The following is a 14,761-nucleotide window of genomic DNA, read 5'->3' on the forward strand; positions in this document are numbered from 1 at the left end:
TCAAACAACATTTATTTTTCTCTTTTGCTCGATGAACAAATTCCAGTGAAAGAGCTAGGCTTATTTTAATTCTTATCGAAAAAAAAAAGCAATAAACTAATTATTGATGAAATACGGAAAACGTGAAACTCAGTTCCACAAAACTAATTTAGAACATGCAGAAGCATGAATGCGCGCACGCACACACACGCACACCTCTCACCCACACACTCCGCCATGATTCATGAAACAGTTACACAAGCCAGAAACGGTTGTTGCTAAGATACGCGGCAAGGTGCCTAGTCGATGATTAAGCAAAGACAGGGATGGAGAGTGATTACAAAGTGGTGTTGTTGATCATGCAAGGAAAAGTCATTTTTGAATCAACTGCAATTCAAGCGAGATACATTTTTCTTTAGAATAACAAACACACGGTCATCTGTTGCTATTTTTAGCTTCTTTTGCTTTACAATGTTTTTCTCCTCCTTTTCCTCCTCCACAGTTTTCCATACAGAAGCCACAGAGCTGTAAGCAGTATACTCCGATGCCTTTGGGGTGTTTCATGTGAAATGGAAGAGGACAGTGCAAACCTGTCAGAGTTTCATCTCTAAATGACTGATCCAATGGTAAAACTGCATCTTTAATAAGCTCCGAGTTGGTCATTTGTGTACCAAGTTGACTACAGGTTCCTGGGTTCCTTATATTGACTTTACTGCCCTAAAGATAGTGACAGGTGATATCCTCTAGGTGAACTGCTGTGTGAAGAGAAGCTGACAGGGACATGTTAGTCGTAATCTCTCCTGAGGTTTCCTGAGGGGTGACACAGAAAAGCGTTTGCTCTGTTGTCCATCAGGAGATCAAGGGATCAGATACTAATGATGCCACAGCCGTATATAACAGTGATGGGTGGAAGTATTGAGACAAAAGTGAACTCTCAGTTTATTTTTTACATAATTATAATCATGATAATAAGAATATAAATTAAATTGCACTACAACATGCAATATTTGGTATGAAGTCTTTAAAACCTGAAGTTTCTTGACTGGTACGGCTTTATTCACCATTGTCCAACAGTTGTCTATTGCGTTTAGGTTTGGAGAAGACCCAGGCCATGTCTCTGGAAGGTCAATACCATTGTCAATAGTTTTTCACTCTAGTTTTTCCAGTTAATTTGCATGACATGCCAGGCTTGTGTGGCTCTGTGTTACTGACCGGAAGGTCTTGGGTTCAAGCCCCTGCAGCAAGTTGCCACTGTTGAGACTTTAAACAAGGCCTTAAATCCTATCCGCTCCAGGCGGTGTATCATGTATCCTGGCTGACCCTACCCTGAGCTTCCTAACTGGAATAATAAAAAAAAAACATTATTTATTTGTGCTGTAATGGTGCATGTGACAAGTAACTGAATATTAATCACCTGTATTGTACAACGAACTGTATGTCCTAAAGTAAAATATGATCTTAGGCAATTGCAGCAGGTGCTAATATAAAAGTCATTGCTACAGATTTGCAGACAATGCTTAAACAATGAACCTACAGTACAGTTCTGATATTAAAAGTTCATGCTTATTAGTTATAGTTTATCCTACACTTGTTGTATGTATACAAAATTGCCTATAGCTCTCTTCTCTCATTTATATCCTCAGCTCATTACCAGGCTTATGTTACTTATTTGAACTGATGCACACAGGTATGACCTCTGTCACGATGTCTGTGTTGTGAACATGACGTTAGAACTCGAAAATAATTGATGGATGATGAGAGAAAGCTAATAAGGGTATTTTAACCTGTAAAAACAAAAACAAATATGTAACTGTAACCGTTTTTCAGTATTGAGTCAGGCGTTAGTACATTATATCGAACAGAATAGCCAATAAAATCAGTCATGCTTCTGTTAAGTGTTTACGAGAGAGAGAATCACAGTGTAGTGATGTTGTGCTGCCACATGGTGCCTAAACTGCAGGATAAAGTTTGTATAAGAGTCTCATAGAGATTATACGTCCAGCTGTCCAACTAAACAGCAGCATCTCTTAAATTAATAAATACAACTTTGATTATTTTGTCCTGAAGAAATAAATACACACTATACAGCCAAAAGTTTCTGGACACCTGATAATCACACAGAGACAGGACGTGATTTCGTGAGTATTTAATTTCAGACTAAGTCAATTTTTTATATTTTATGAAGGCTGTTCAAGTCAATCCAGGACGTGTGATTACATTTCTTGTGACTTCACACAGCCAAGGTGGCTTGGAGCCCACTTTTAGTGAGTTGAACGCCTAATCCATGAAAATTGTCAGTTGTCGCCAGCTTGCGTAGAGTTGCGTCTGTTCGTGAGAACTGTACACACATCACCACTTGCACATTACAGGAACTCGGCTGAGACTTATGCTCATCCCCCGTACAGTCCTGACCTCAATAAGTGTGATTTCCATGTGTTTGTGCCATTAGAACTTCCGGGCAGTCAGATCTTGGTTCCAGAGTGCTGAAAGAACTTTCAACCTAGATGCTATCCAAGCGCTAGTAAAATAATAGGATAAGTGCACCAGGGTAGCAGTGCACTTTATATAGGATAAAGGTCTTTTCTATTGTTCTCTAATTAAAAGTCCCAGTTTGACTTGAACACCCCTCACAACAACCTTTACTCTGCTGGAAGGGCTTCTAAATTTTGGACTGTGGCTTTGGGAATTTGTGGTCCCAGAGCCACTGAAGCTTTAGTGAGTTTAGTCTGTTTTATCAGCTGATCAGACCTGGATGGCTCCAGTTTATCCTAAAGGGTTTAGTAGGGTTGAGGTCAGGGGTCTGTGCAGGACGCATCTTAGTTCCAGTGAAGGATAAATGTAATGCTACAGCATGCAATGGCGTGCTACAAAATGGTGCGCTTCAAAATAAATTTATTAAGGCTGTTGATGTATAGTTTGTTGTTTTTCCTTTTGGCACATTTACGCATTGAAATACATTTCTAATGTAGGTTAAGTTACTAAGACGTTACAATTGTGTCCTGAAAACAACAACATTTTTTATGCAGGACATCAAAGGCCAGTGTTGGACGGATGAGGAATCAGATGGAGAGAATGAGCCTGAACAATTCCTCTATGGAATTCAGGTAAACACCAATTAACATCAATTAAAGCAAGCAAAAGAGAAAATCATTACATATAATATTTACAGTATAGCCTGATTAAATATTGTGAGGTAGCGTAACATGCTGTGTTGTATCTGTGTTTATAAGGTTTTCTAATATGATCCAGTCAATATACTGGCAGGAAGTATGAAATTAGGAAAAGTTATAATTATACAGTAGATGGGTCAAAATAACATAATATTATGAAAAGTGAATGTGTATGAATCAAAATGTTAAGATTGTCCCTGATGAGCAAGCTGAGGACGTCTGCAACAGTGGCAAGGAAAAACTCCCTGAGATGGCAGTAGAAAGAAACCTTGAGAGGAACCAGACTCAACCGGGAACCCATCCTCATTTGGGTGATACAGATAGCAGGGATTGATCTGCATCATACTGTGTGAGACTTCAGTATAACAGGAGTATAAAAGTTAAAATGGAGTCCAGTTCGTTATCGTAGGCTCAGGTCGACTGTAGGAAACTTCAGTCCTGAACTATTGCCCTGAAGTCCTCAGAGAACAGCTCTCTGCATCAGCCGAGGACAGGACCGTCTTCGTGGAAAAGTGGAACCGTCCCCAGTCACCACATGCATCCCAGGCAGACCACACGGGGCATCTATGCAACGAGATCTCCAACCAGAAGTGGGACACCAGGACGAGTCAGACAGGTCCAGAGGGCAGAGTGGGTCTCGATCACTGGCAGCTTAGGAGTGATATGTATAGCTCGACAAAGAGACAAGGAGAGGGAAAGATAGAAAGGAGAAAAGAGAGAAGAGGAGAGAGGAGAAGAGAAGGAGAGATGGCAGTTAGGTATGATTACTTATACTCAATGTATTAAGTGAATGTGAAAGTATATTAAGTGCACTTGTGCTTTTTAACAGACTTGTGAGTCCAAATTACAAGAAGCACCATATGTTGTACATTTTTGGTTTATTACATCTCTGAAAGACCTATTTGTAGTGAGGATTCATGTGGAATATACACTGTCTGACCAAAAAAAAAGAAAAATCTGGGGTGCATTAAGCAAGGAAAACAGCCAAGGAGATTTTAAATGACTGGAACTGCATTACGAACTCTTCAACAAACCCTGAAAAATATTGCAAAACCATCCACTTTGTAGAATAAATGTGGTTGGAAAAAAAAATATGATTGGCGATCAGTTAAACTCTTGGTGAAGGTGCATTTTATTGGTGTTTAATAGTGCAGGTACTCATATTGTATTTCCGTAAGTACAAAATGTGATAAGAACTTAGAGCTGTGTACAGCTGTGTGTCCTTAAAAAACACTCATTAGTGAGACTCTTCAAAAAGGCTTGAATATGCTACAGTAGCGAGCATAAAGATTACAATTTTTGTGTGTAGGCTTTCAGTACATATATAAAGTAAATAGACATAATGGATAATCATGGTACAAGGACAGAATACATTATTTGAAGAACCTTCAACTTAACTATATTCAGAGAACTCAGAGTTGTGAGAGTTTTAGAGCACATAGAGATATGTATGAATAGAGACTTAGGTTCCCAGCATTATAATGAATATGTTTGTTCCCATCACCCAGGGGAGCTGTGCGGCTGATCTGTATCGCCATCCTCAACTGGACGCTGACATCGAGGCTGTGAAAGACATTTACACGGACAGTGCCATATCAGTCAGGTACCGTATGGCAGGACGAGTCACATCTTGAGCCGCACAGTGGCAACTTAAAAAATGATAAATATACTGTAGTGGTGGTGTTTTTTTTTATTTGATTAAAAAATTCACAGCCAATTATATTGTACTGACGGTTACTAATTATTAATTAAGAGCTATATATAAACACATTTTACGGAACACAAGTTCACCTACTCATGCATGGGCAGACTGGTTCGAGCTGGTAGAAGTAACTAATATAACCACTTTGTGCAATTGTGGTGAGCAGAAAAGGAAGAAGGGCTACAACAGAAGACCACCACATCAGGTTCCACCTCTGTCAGCCAAGAGCAGGTAGCTGAAGGATGGTAGGATAAGAATTTGTCAGTAGAATTAATTCATGGACCCGCCCTGCCTTGGGGTAGCAGTACAAGCTGGTGGAGGTGGTGTAATGCTGTGGGGAATGGCATTTTTTTTTTTTAGCTCATTTTGGCGTGCTAATATCAGTGAATTCCCTCTAATCTGTCTTCTAACCCCAATCTTCCAACGGCTATATCTAGCATGATGCACCAAGTCACAAGTCAGACTGTTTTCATGAATCAGACAGCAACGATCAGCTGCCTTCTCAGTCACTGGATCTTAATCCAATAGAACACCTTTGGGATGTGGTAGAATGAATATGCACCTGAAAATCATGTCAGTGGGCCAGTATCTCAGGCAGAAGATGTGTAAAATCCTGACCTTAGAAAATGAGGCAGTTTTAAGGGGAAAGGAAGGCCCTAGCCAATATTAGGATAGTGTTCGTAATAAAGTGCTCAGTATAAATATATGCGTGGATTTACTAATATGGAAAGAAGCATTGCTATGCAAGAAAAACCTCCCCATTATCTTCTCATTATTCCAAGAAAAGCATCTTGTTATTATGAGAAAAGGGTCTTGTTATTATAAGAAAACATACTGTTGTGAAAAGAACTAGTGTGATTTAATAAAAATGCATCTTATTATAATTAGAGAAGATGTATTTATTACTACAAAACATTTTATTACCATAAAGAAAGTGTTCTGTTATTCCAAGATAAGCTTTTTATGATGAAGAACTTTTATTTTAAAGAAATGTTCTTGTTATAACAAGAAATGGAAACATATTGTTGTTAAAAGGAAATAATTCCATTATTACAAGAAAACAGTGTCTCATTATAACAAAAATGACTAAAATAAAAACAAAAAAATTTTAAATGACAAATTAAAAAAGTGACTAACAGAATTATTATTATTATTATTATTATTATTATTATTATTATTATTATTATTATTATTAAACAAGACATTTGAATTTCATTATGTAGTGTAGACCGAATTTGTAAATCCCATAATTTCGAAATACTGTCTTATTCCTTGTTCGATACTAATCTAATAATTTAAATGATTTTCTATCCCATGATTGTTTTTTGTTCCTACATCACGTAGAGAATATGGCACGATCGATGATGTGGATATTGACCTTCATATCAACATCAGCTTCCTGGATGTACGTAATTCATCTGTACACTTCTAAAATGAGTTATGAGTCTAAAATAAGTAAAATCACTCATTTTCATTGTCATACATCATTGTTTTTCTGTTATGCATGTGGTTTTCTAGGAGGAAGTTGCAACAGCATGGAAGGTTATTCGAACAGAGCCCATCATCCTTCGCCTCCGCTTCTCCCTCTCGCAGTACTTGGATGGACCCGGTAAGCGCCTGTAGACACAGCTGCTGGTTTATTTCCTTTAGAGCAGCATGAAATTGCTTTGTGTGTGAATTGTACAAGATGCCCAACAGATTGAGGTTGAGAGTTGAGGATCTTGCAGCAAAGTGTCCTCTGTTGTTAGTACGGAACATCTCGTTTCTTCTTTTAAAACAATGACAACAAAATGTGGTTTAATATTTGAAAGAAATGCAGGAAGTAAATCGAGTAGCTGAACATTGTGGACACATTTATGGACATTAGAGTTGAAACACTAGGTGGTGGTCTGGGAAACCCTATCAAATTTTCTTTTTTTCAGCCAAACAAGTCTCATTTATTACATTTTCTACAAAATTTACCATTCATGAGCTAACTATACCACATTACACCACAGCTATCAGGAAAGGAAAGTGCTATCCGCCCTCTTTTGCCTACTCGGGATGGGACGATATGCTTTTGTCTCGATACGATTTGATAAACGATTCAATTCAATACAAACACAATGCATTTTAAAGTTCAATGACAACAATATATGACTGCAGAACACTTGCACTTTATTCATTTTTCCTCTTCCCTTTTCTTGCAATGGTTTGATTATGTAAAAAACAATAATAAATAAACAACCATATATGCACCAAATTGCTAATAATTTTTCTCAAAACGATGACTGTTTTTAATAATAATAATAATAATAATAATAATAATAAAATAATATGGGTAATTTAAAATAAGTTAGAGGAATGTGTGCCTGTAATTAAAAACAAAACCACAAAGACTGCAATACTGCCATGCGTCAGCAGAAGGCGCCTTAGTTACACAGTATAAAAAAGTCGATAGTGCCCTCTGCGGGCAACGTATGGAATAGGCGAGGAACTTTTATTAAAAAACAAAACAAAAAGGCGATTCCGCCCTCTGCCGACAAAATGTGAAATAGTCGTAAAAATTGCATTTAAAAAGGCCATTTTGTCCTCTGCCGACAAAGTATGGGATAGCAAACAAGTTGTTAAAAAAAAGGCGGCGAGTGTGCCCATCTGCCGACAAAGTATAGAATAGGCGAGGAAATTGTTTTAAAAAATAAATTGCGCCCTCTGCCGACAAAACACGAAAAAGGCGAGGAAATAATAATTAAAATAAGACGATTCGCGCCCTCTGCCGACAAAGTATGGAATAGGCGAGGAAATTGTGTAAAAATGCGATTGGCGCCCTCTGCCGACAAAATAGGGAATATGCTAAAATGACGACGTAATGAGACCACATTACTTATTGTGAGATAAAATGAAATATTTCATGGTATTTTTGTATCAAGTTATATATATTATATCATTACACAATATATAATTTTGATATATTTTTCTGTCCCTAAGGCATACATTTGCTTAGATATACCAATGATTGGTGTAAATCCATGAAATTATGTATGACCTTATAACCAACTGTTAGTATAAATATAAGATAATGAACTGACAACTACTGTAGAACTATTGTATGTACTGTATGTTCAAATACAAGCTTTTTGTTTTTAGTGTTATAGTGTTTATTACTATATCCTTTACAGAACCCTCAGTCGATGTCTTTCAACCCTTGAATAAAGATGGATTCAGCCTTGGACTTCAGCTGAAGAAGTAAGATTTTCTTTTCTTTAAATGAAATGCTGACATAATGACCCCCTAACGTAGTCATTTCTTAGGATCTGTCAGAGACATACTATATTTCTCCCTGTTCAAACTACATGCCTATACTGTACATTTCATAAAAAATAACACAAATACGTAAGAAAACAATTTGAAAATAATTAACAACAGGCCTGAGGCAAAGCAGATTTATTCTTACTGCCACAAAACTGATTCTTTTCTAAAAACAACATTTTAGTCAAGCATTACAATTTTTATAAATTGAAAAACAACACATTTTATTAAGGCATTGTCCTAATAGTGTGTAAATACTGAGAAACAAGTTAGTACAGTATGTGGTGGAAAATGTTTTATCAGCTCTAACTTTTCTAAGAACTCCAACATTAAAAACAATTACGTTAATTCAAAATAGCAAGATTGTGTGGTTATGTTCACTGCTGAAAAAATATATATTGTTTTCATTATTGTTACAACACAAGTGCATCTTTTACTTCAGGATCCTCAGCACCTTTATCTCTCAGCAATGGAAACACCTAAGTAATGAGTTCCTGAAAGTTCAGCAGGAGAAGAGGCACAGCTGGTTCAAGGCTGGAGGGACCATAAAGAAGTTCCGCGCAGGCCTCAGCATCTTCTCCCCCATCCCAAAGTATGACAGCTTTTTAAACTGACTTTTTTCCCTACATTGTCATTTTTACTGTATTTGTCGAGTATTTTATAGAGTTACATGTGATTCTTTTAAGAAGACAATGCCAGAACTAATTACTGTTTTGGAAATGAAATGGCCAACATTGCCAATGTTCATCTGACTTTAGAAAAAAAGTCTTTTGATGCTAAAAATCAAGAGGAGAAACTGAAAATGTCATTTTAATTCCTAATTTAGTTATTTAATGTGTTTTTAAAATTCAGATTTAAGCAGATTAAGTCCCTCTCATAGGAGATACCATGATCATTACCAGCATCAGTTCTGAGATTTAGTAGATCTCTGAGTCCTTCCCTAGCTCACACAACCTTCAGAATCAGTAATGCTCAGAAAAAAAAAACAAAAAAACGATACATTACAGGCACTTTTTATAGCTCATATGGAGCTCTGAGAGGAATGATTTTAATTATCATGACAACCGTCACCACATTAAAAATCTGTGGATTTTGAAAGCTCTATTTAACCTGTTCTCTGAGGACACACGGAACTGTGATAACTGATTGTTCATCATTCCTAATGACTCTGTTTCGGCTCCAGATCTCCCAGTTTCCCGCTGATCCAGGACTCGTCGCTGAAGGGTAAACTGAACGTGCCTGAGCTGAGAATGACCCGTCTTATGAACCGTTCGATCTCCTGTACCATGAAGAACCCGAAGGGGGAGCTGTTCAGTTATCCTCCCAACAGTCAGGTCAGACTCCAGGCCTTTCCTAACACACTCACACGTCACACTACACCATTTATATACTTTTTTTAAAAATACTTAATGATTACGATTGAGAGTTGAGACTTATTTATTGAACGTTTGAATTATGTAATGTTAGTTATTCTGATTGGAAGGACAAAATCTATGTCCATTACAATGACATCACTAATACATTGTTAACTATAATGACTATTTCAAGTATGTTTTTCGCTTATGCACTGGTTTTATTATGCATTATAACCAACAACTGCCTAGAAAATACAATCACACCCATATATGCCTTGAAAACATCATATTTCAGATGTATTCTAACTTTCTTGTTATGATAACCTCCATTCTTCTGGGAAGGCTTTTCTTTATTTTTTTTTAAGTGTAGATGTTGGGATTTATGTTCCTTCAGTAACAAGAGGTCAGGCCCTGATGATTAGTGAAGAGGTCTAGGGTACAGTCAGCTTTCCAGATCGTGCCAGTGGTGTTGAGGTCAGGGCTTTGCACAAGACGCTCCAGTTCTTCCAGTCAAACCTTGACAAGCCGTGTATTTATGGAGTTTAATTTGTGCACAATGGCATTGTTATGCTGGGACAGGCTTGGACGTCTTTTCCAATTCTAAACAATTTTGTGGTTCCAACTTTGTGGCAATAGTTTGGGATAAGTTTTGGGAGTGTGGTCAAGTTTTCATATCCTTTTGGCCATACTGTGTAAATTGACCAGTGATACCAATTGCATATACAGGAATTGATTTAAGCAAGAATGAAAAATATAGGGATTAAAAAAAATCACAGTAGTACAAACATTAGATTTTTAAAATAAAATAATTGAAGGCATGATCTATCTACCTGAATCTAGTAATGGGTGAAAACGTTATGTTATTACATAAAACCAGATGTACCTGACATACTTTTCTTTCGAGTGCTCAGAGAGTTACCATAGTACTCATTATAGATGGTTCAACCCAACTGCACCTCTGACTGAGTCCATGAAAAACCATGTATTAACTTTAGTGTACTACTGTATATGGTGACTGTATATGACACTAGTCTTGTATTAAGGGAATCTGCCATGTGGATTTGCACTGTAGCTGAAATCATAGCTAAAAAAAAAAAAAACGTTAAAAAGGGAAAATGGCACCATCTCTTCAGCTAGGTCAGAAGATGTGCTCCTGGATTTGTAGATATGAAAAAGTACAATTTGCCTTTGAAACATGGCCACAGCATGGCCAAAATGTCACTCTTTCAGAAGGGTCAGTTGGAAAAAGGTCAGGTGGTCATAAACCTATTCCAGAGCAATAGGTGTGTGAGGGTAGGAAGGGATGTGCATGATGCGATGCACCCATCATGAACAGTGACCACTTTACTTTGTGTAAAGCCTGTGCGGGCAATGGTATGATCTCGGGTTGGTCGGGTCTAGACTCAAGATGCAATGTTATATGGCAATAAAATAAGGTCAGCTGTTGACCTTGAATGTACTGAATGACCAGGTTTTGAATGTATTGAATGATCTGAATGTACTGAATGACCAGTTTTTCTTGCCTCAAAGCATGAGCACATTCTACAATGCAATAGTGAACAAGTGGTTCTGGGAGCATGAATCACACGTGAAAATCGGCCTCCACATTGTGTGCCCTAATCAAAACTAGCTTGGCTAAGGCAGTCAAATTAAATCTTGGTGTATTTTTTTTTTTTTTGGCGCTGTAGTTATGCACGACCTGCTGGTGTTTAGGCAATACCATGTTTCCTCACACAATAAACGGCATGTTTGATTGTGGTGCTGACTTAAAATTGATTTCACCATCCCTGAGATGGTCTGTTAGTCTCCTTAAAAAAAAAAAGGGCTTGCTTTGAAGCTTGCTTTCAAGTCCTTGTCCTAGCCTAAGGATGCCTAAAATTCTTAAAGTATTTCTGAATGTTAACACTGCATATTGTTTACAGATGAATCATATCTCTGAATTCAGCTTTAATTGTAATCTCTAAATTACTCTAAAATTTTGAATGGCTCGCAGTTTGATGGATATTACTGTGCTAATGAATACATACAGTATGGAGAATGTTTATTAATAATGTGGTCCATGAATGCAAAATGCAACGATAAATCTAAAACCATACAAAAAATGTAAAATGCTATGATAATACGGTTGTGCTTTTGGTTTTGCATTCATGATTTTTACTTTTTTGACCTAGCTGCAATGAATGCTTTGTTTTTTTGGATTTGCTTTGATGGTCTTGTTTACATCAATTTTTTTTGTGGTGCTTTTTGAATTTGCTGTAATAATTTTGTTTTATTTATTTATTTATTTTTAATTTTTGCTGTATTTTTTTTAATTATTAATCTGTTTTGCACTTATGGACCACTGTAGTCTTTTATATATAATAAAGGATATTTTCTTTTTGTTTAAAACTTTTTTACTTTTTTATACCTGCAAGCTTTCCACTCAAACACTTCTTTACAGCTGAAATTCAGTTATGATGAAACCATTTTGACAGCTGATGAAAAAAGGCGTTTAAAGCCATCCAGGCTTCTCTTCTCAAGCTTGTCTCCCCCCTCGTCTGCCTCTGCCTAACATGGCTGGCTGGCACCCTTTCCCATAATGCTTTGTCTCCATTGACCCATCAGACTGTGGCAGTCCCGGTGGGCAGGGCCCCGGCGCAGATTACCACGCGGCAGCTGATTGAATTGTTTTTCTCATCCCAGGCGGGCGGCCACTGCAAGAACATCCCCACACTGGAGTACGGTTTCTTAGTGCAGGTATCCACTCGATTTAAGCTTTAACAGCAGGAAATCAATACAAATCTTCACACATAAGCAGACTAACTTCATCTTCCAACAAACACGGAATGGATTTGATTCATGCTATTGTGTTTATTAACTGCAAACTTAACAATACTGCACTTTTTCATCCACACATATGCATGATTCATGCGGCAGCGTTGATGATTTGTTATAAATGTGTCAGAATCATCAGTGATGTGTGACATTATCATGGATATCTCACAGTTTACTCATCTGTGTGTTTGTGATGTGAAATTTAGCAATCCTGCTTGATAAAATAAAGGCAGTCAGTAAAAATGTATAAAACATAAGAGGACAGAAAAATAGGAATACCACTGGATGTAAGACCTTTCTAAACAGAATAAAAGCCAAAATGTAATCATTTATTCGAAGCAATTAAAAACCTATTATTTATTAATTAGAAGAAAGAAACTAATTTTCATCAGCATGTTTTCATTAGCTATTTTTGGCAGAATAAATGTCAGAGATTATTTTAATGAACAGACAGACAAACAACTGATTTAGATTGTTTTCATAATATTCAATTTCTTCAAAGCGTGATATAACAAAACAAAACACTTCAAACTAGAAAAGAATGTTAGGTACAAAAATAATACAAGTGTTTATCACATACATATTTTTTGGAATTAAAATCAAGCAAAATATTATGAGCTACATCAGATATCTTTGGGGAGGAGAGGTGAGGGACACTTCCTACATAATATTTCTTTAAAGTAATCATCAGTTTATCAATCAATTAATCAATCAATCAATCAATCAATCAATCAATCAATCAATCAACCATCCAACCAGTCAACCAATTAACCTATCAACTAATCAACCAATCAACTTACCAACCAACGAATCAACCAATCATTTAATTAATCATTCAATCAATCAATTAATCAATCAAGAAAGCAAGCAAGCAAATACAAACACAAAAAAAACCTACATTTACTTTTCTTTACATATGATTTCTACTGAAAATAGAGGTATCTTGCAGATTCAACTATACTATCAGAGACTTTTTAAAACAGACCACTTCTTTAAGACTGTAACAAATTTCAAAACTCTGCGATGTATCATTAGATTAACATAATTGATTTGCAAGCTTCTGAATTAACCATTGTTGTTTTAATACCCTTTTTCTTTTGTCTCTCTTGTCCTCTTTCAGATTATGAAGTATTCTGAGCAGCGGATCCCGACACTGAACGAGTACTGTGTTGTGTGTGATGAGCAGCACGTCTTTCAAAACGGCTCCATGCTCAAGGTACCCCCCAGTCACTTGACACACAGGCATTATAGCCACATTACACCCACTGCTGTGAGGGGGTTTAGTGTATAATGAAGAAGGGATGCATTTATTCTCTCTTATGTAATGTGGTAATCTTTCTTTCAGCCTGCAGTCTGCACCAGAGAGCTTTGTGTGTTCTCTTTTTACACTTTGGGAGTGATGTCAGGTGCAGCTGAAGAGGTGGCTACAGGAGCTGAGGTACACACACACATATAAATATACAGTATAAGCATTAAATATACTTGCAATCACATGTGCACACATACAGGGTTATCGACCTTTCATACTTTGCTGCACTTGCTAACCGTGTTAGTGGATTAGCATCACAAGGCAGCTGTAAAAACTACACACACTCAATGGATGAACCAACCATCTGCATTACCAAAGGTAGAAGGTAACGGAGTATATGTACTTTGTTACTGTTCATACTGTAAGTACATATTTCACGTATCTGTACTCTACTTGAGCATTTCTATTAGAAGATACTCTAAAGTACAGTGGTTAGCACTGTCGCCTTGCACCTCCAGGGTACAGGTTTGATTCCTGCCTCGGGTCTGTCTGCATGGAGTTTGGATATCCTCACCATGCGTGGTGGGTTTCCTCTGTGTATTCCAGTTTCCTCTTATAGTCCAAAAACATGCAGATTAGGCTAATTGGCCTTCCCAAATTGCCCATAGCGTTTAAGTGTGTGTGTGTCTGTGTGTGTTCTGCGATGGATTGGCACCATGTCCAGGGTGTACCTCGCTTTGTGCCATTAAGTATCCTGGGATAGGCCCCAGGCCTCCCGCAACCCCATATAAATGATGACAGAGTGAGTGATGCCAGCACCTGCTGACTATTATGCATACGTGATTTGCCTTTCCTTTGAGATTCGCCTTATAACACAACTGCTGTATGAGATCAGAAGCAGATCTGGTTGCAAACAGCAATGCAAACAGCACATTCGCATTTAAAAGAGAGAGTTTTGCGAGCTAGTACTACTGTACTGTAATGCATGTGCTGTACTTTTGAGACCTGAAGGTGAAAACAACTGTACTGTTATTCAAGTACACATGTACAGTAAATGGAAGGCTTCTACTTTTACTCAAGTACAGGATTTCTGTACCCACCTTGCAGGGGAGTAATTGCAGATGGGACCTACAGTACTGTATATGTCAAGAACTGAAGAAACATCAGACCACACACAGACACACAAACCCTATCATTGCACTAG

General features: G+C 37.3%; 1 protein-coding gene across 3 annotated transcripts in view; it reads left to right on the forward strand.

Moving 5' to 3' along the window:
* The window catches only part of LOC128528342 (protein mono-ADP-ribosyltransferase PARP6), a 28,244-nt gene that overhangs the window by 1,356 nt on the left and 12,127 nt on the right, over nt 1-14,761 (forward strand). For 2 of the 3 annotated variants that reach the window (XR_008360930.1, XM_053501154.1), the window contains exons 2-12: nt 482-605; nt 3,006-3,083; nt 4,658-4,752; nt 6,196-6,256; nt 6,370-6,460; nt 8,010-8,076; nt 8,582-8,731; nt 9,323-9,473; nt 12,099-12,230; nt 13,429-13,524; nt 13,654-13,746. Coding sequence is in view for 2 of the 3 variants with exons in the window: in XM_053501154.1 (XP_053357129.1) it covers nt 591-605; nt 3,006-3,083; nt 4,658-4,752; nt 6,196-6,256; nt 6,370-6,460; nt 8,010-8,076; nt 8,582-8,731; nt 9,323-9,473; nt 12,099-12,230; nt 13,429-13,524; nt 13,654-13,746 (1,029 nt within the window). In the remaining variant the exon portion in view is untranslated. The remainder of the gene's footprint in view (nt 1-481; nt 606-3,005; nt 3,084-4,657; nt 4,753-6,195; nt 6,257-6,369; nt 6,461-8,009; nt 8,077-8,581; nt 8,732-9,322; nt 9,474-12,098; nt 12,231-13,428; nt 13,525-13,653; nt 13,747-14,761) is intronic. The other variant, XM_053501155.1, reaches the window with a different exon arrangement.

This window comes from Clarias gariepinus, chromosome 7 (genome assembly GCF_024256425.1).
Source record: "Clarias gariepinus isolate MV-2021 ecotype Netherlands chromosome 7, CGAR_prim_01v2, whole genome shotgun sequence".
NCBI classification, from domain to species: domain Eukaryota; kingdom Metazoa; phylum Chordata; class Actinopteri; order Siluriformes; family Clariidae; genus Clarias; species Clarias gariepinus.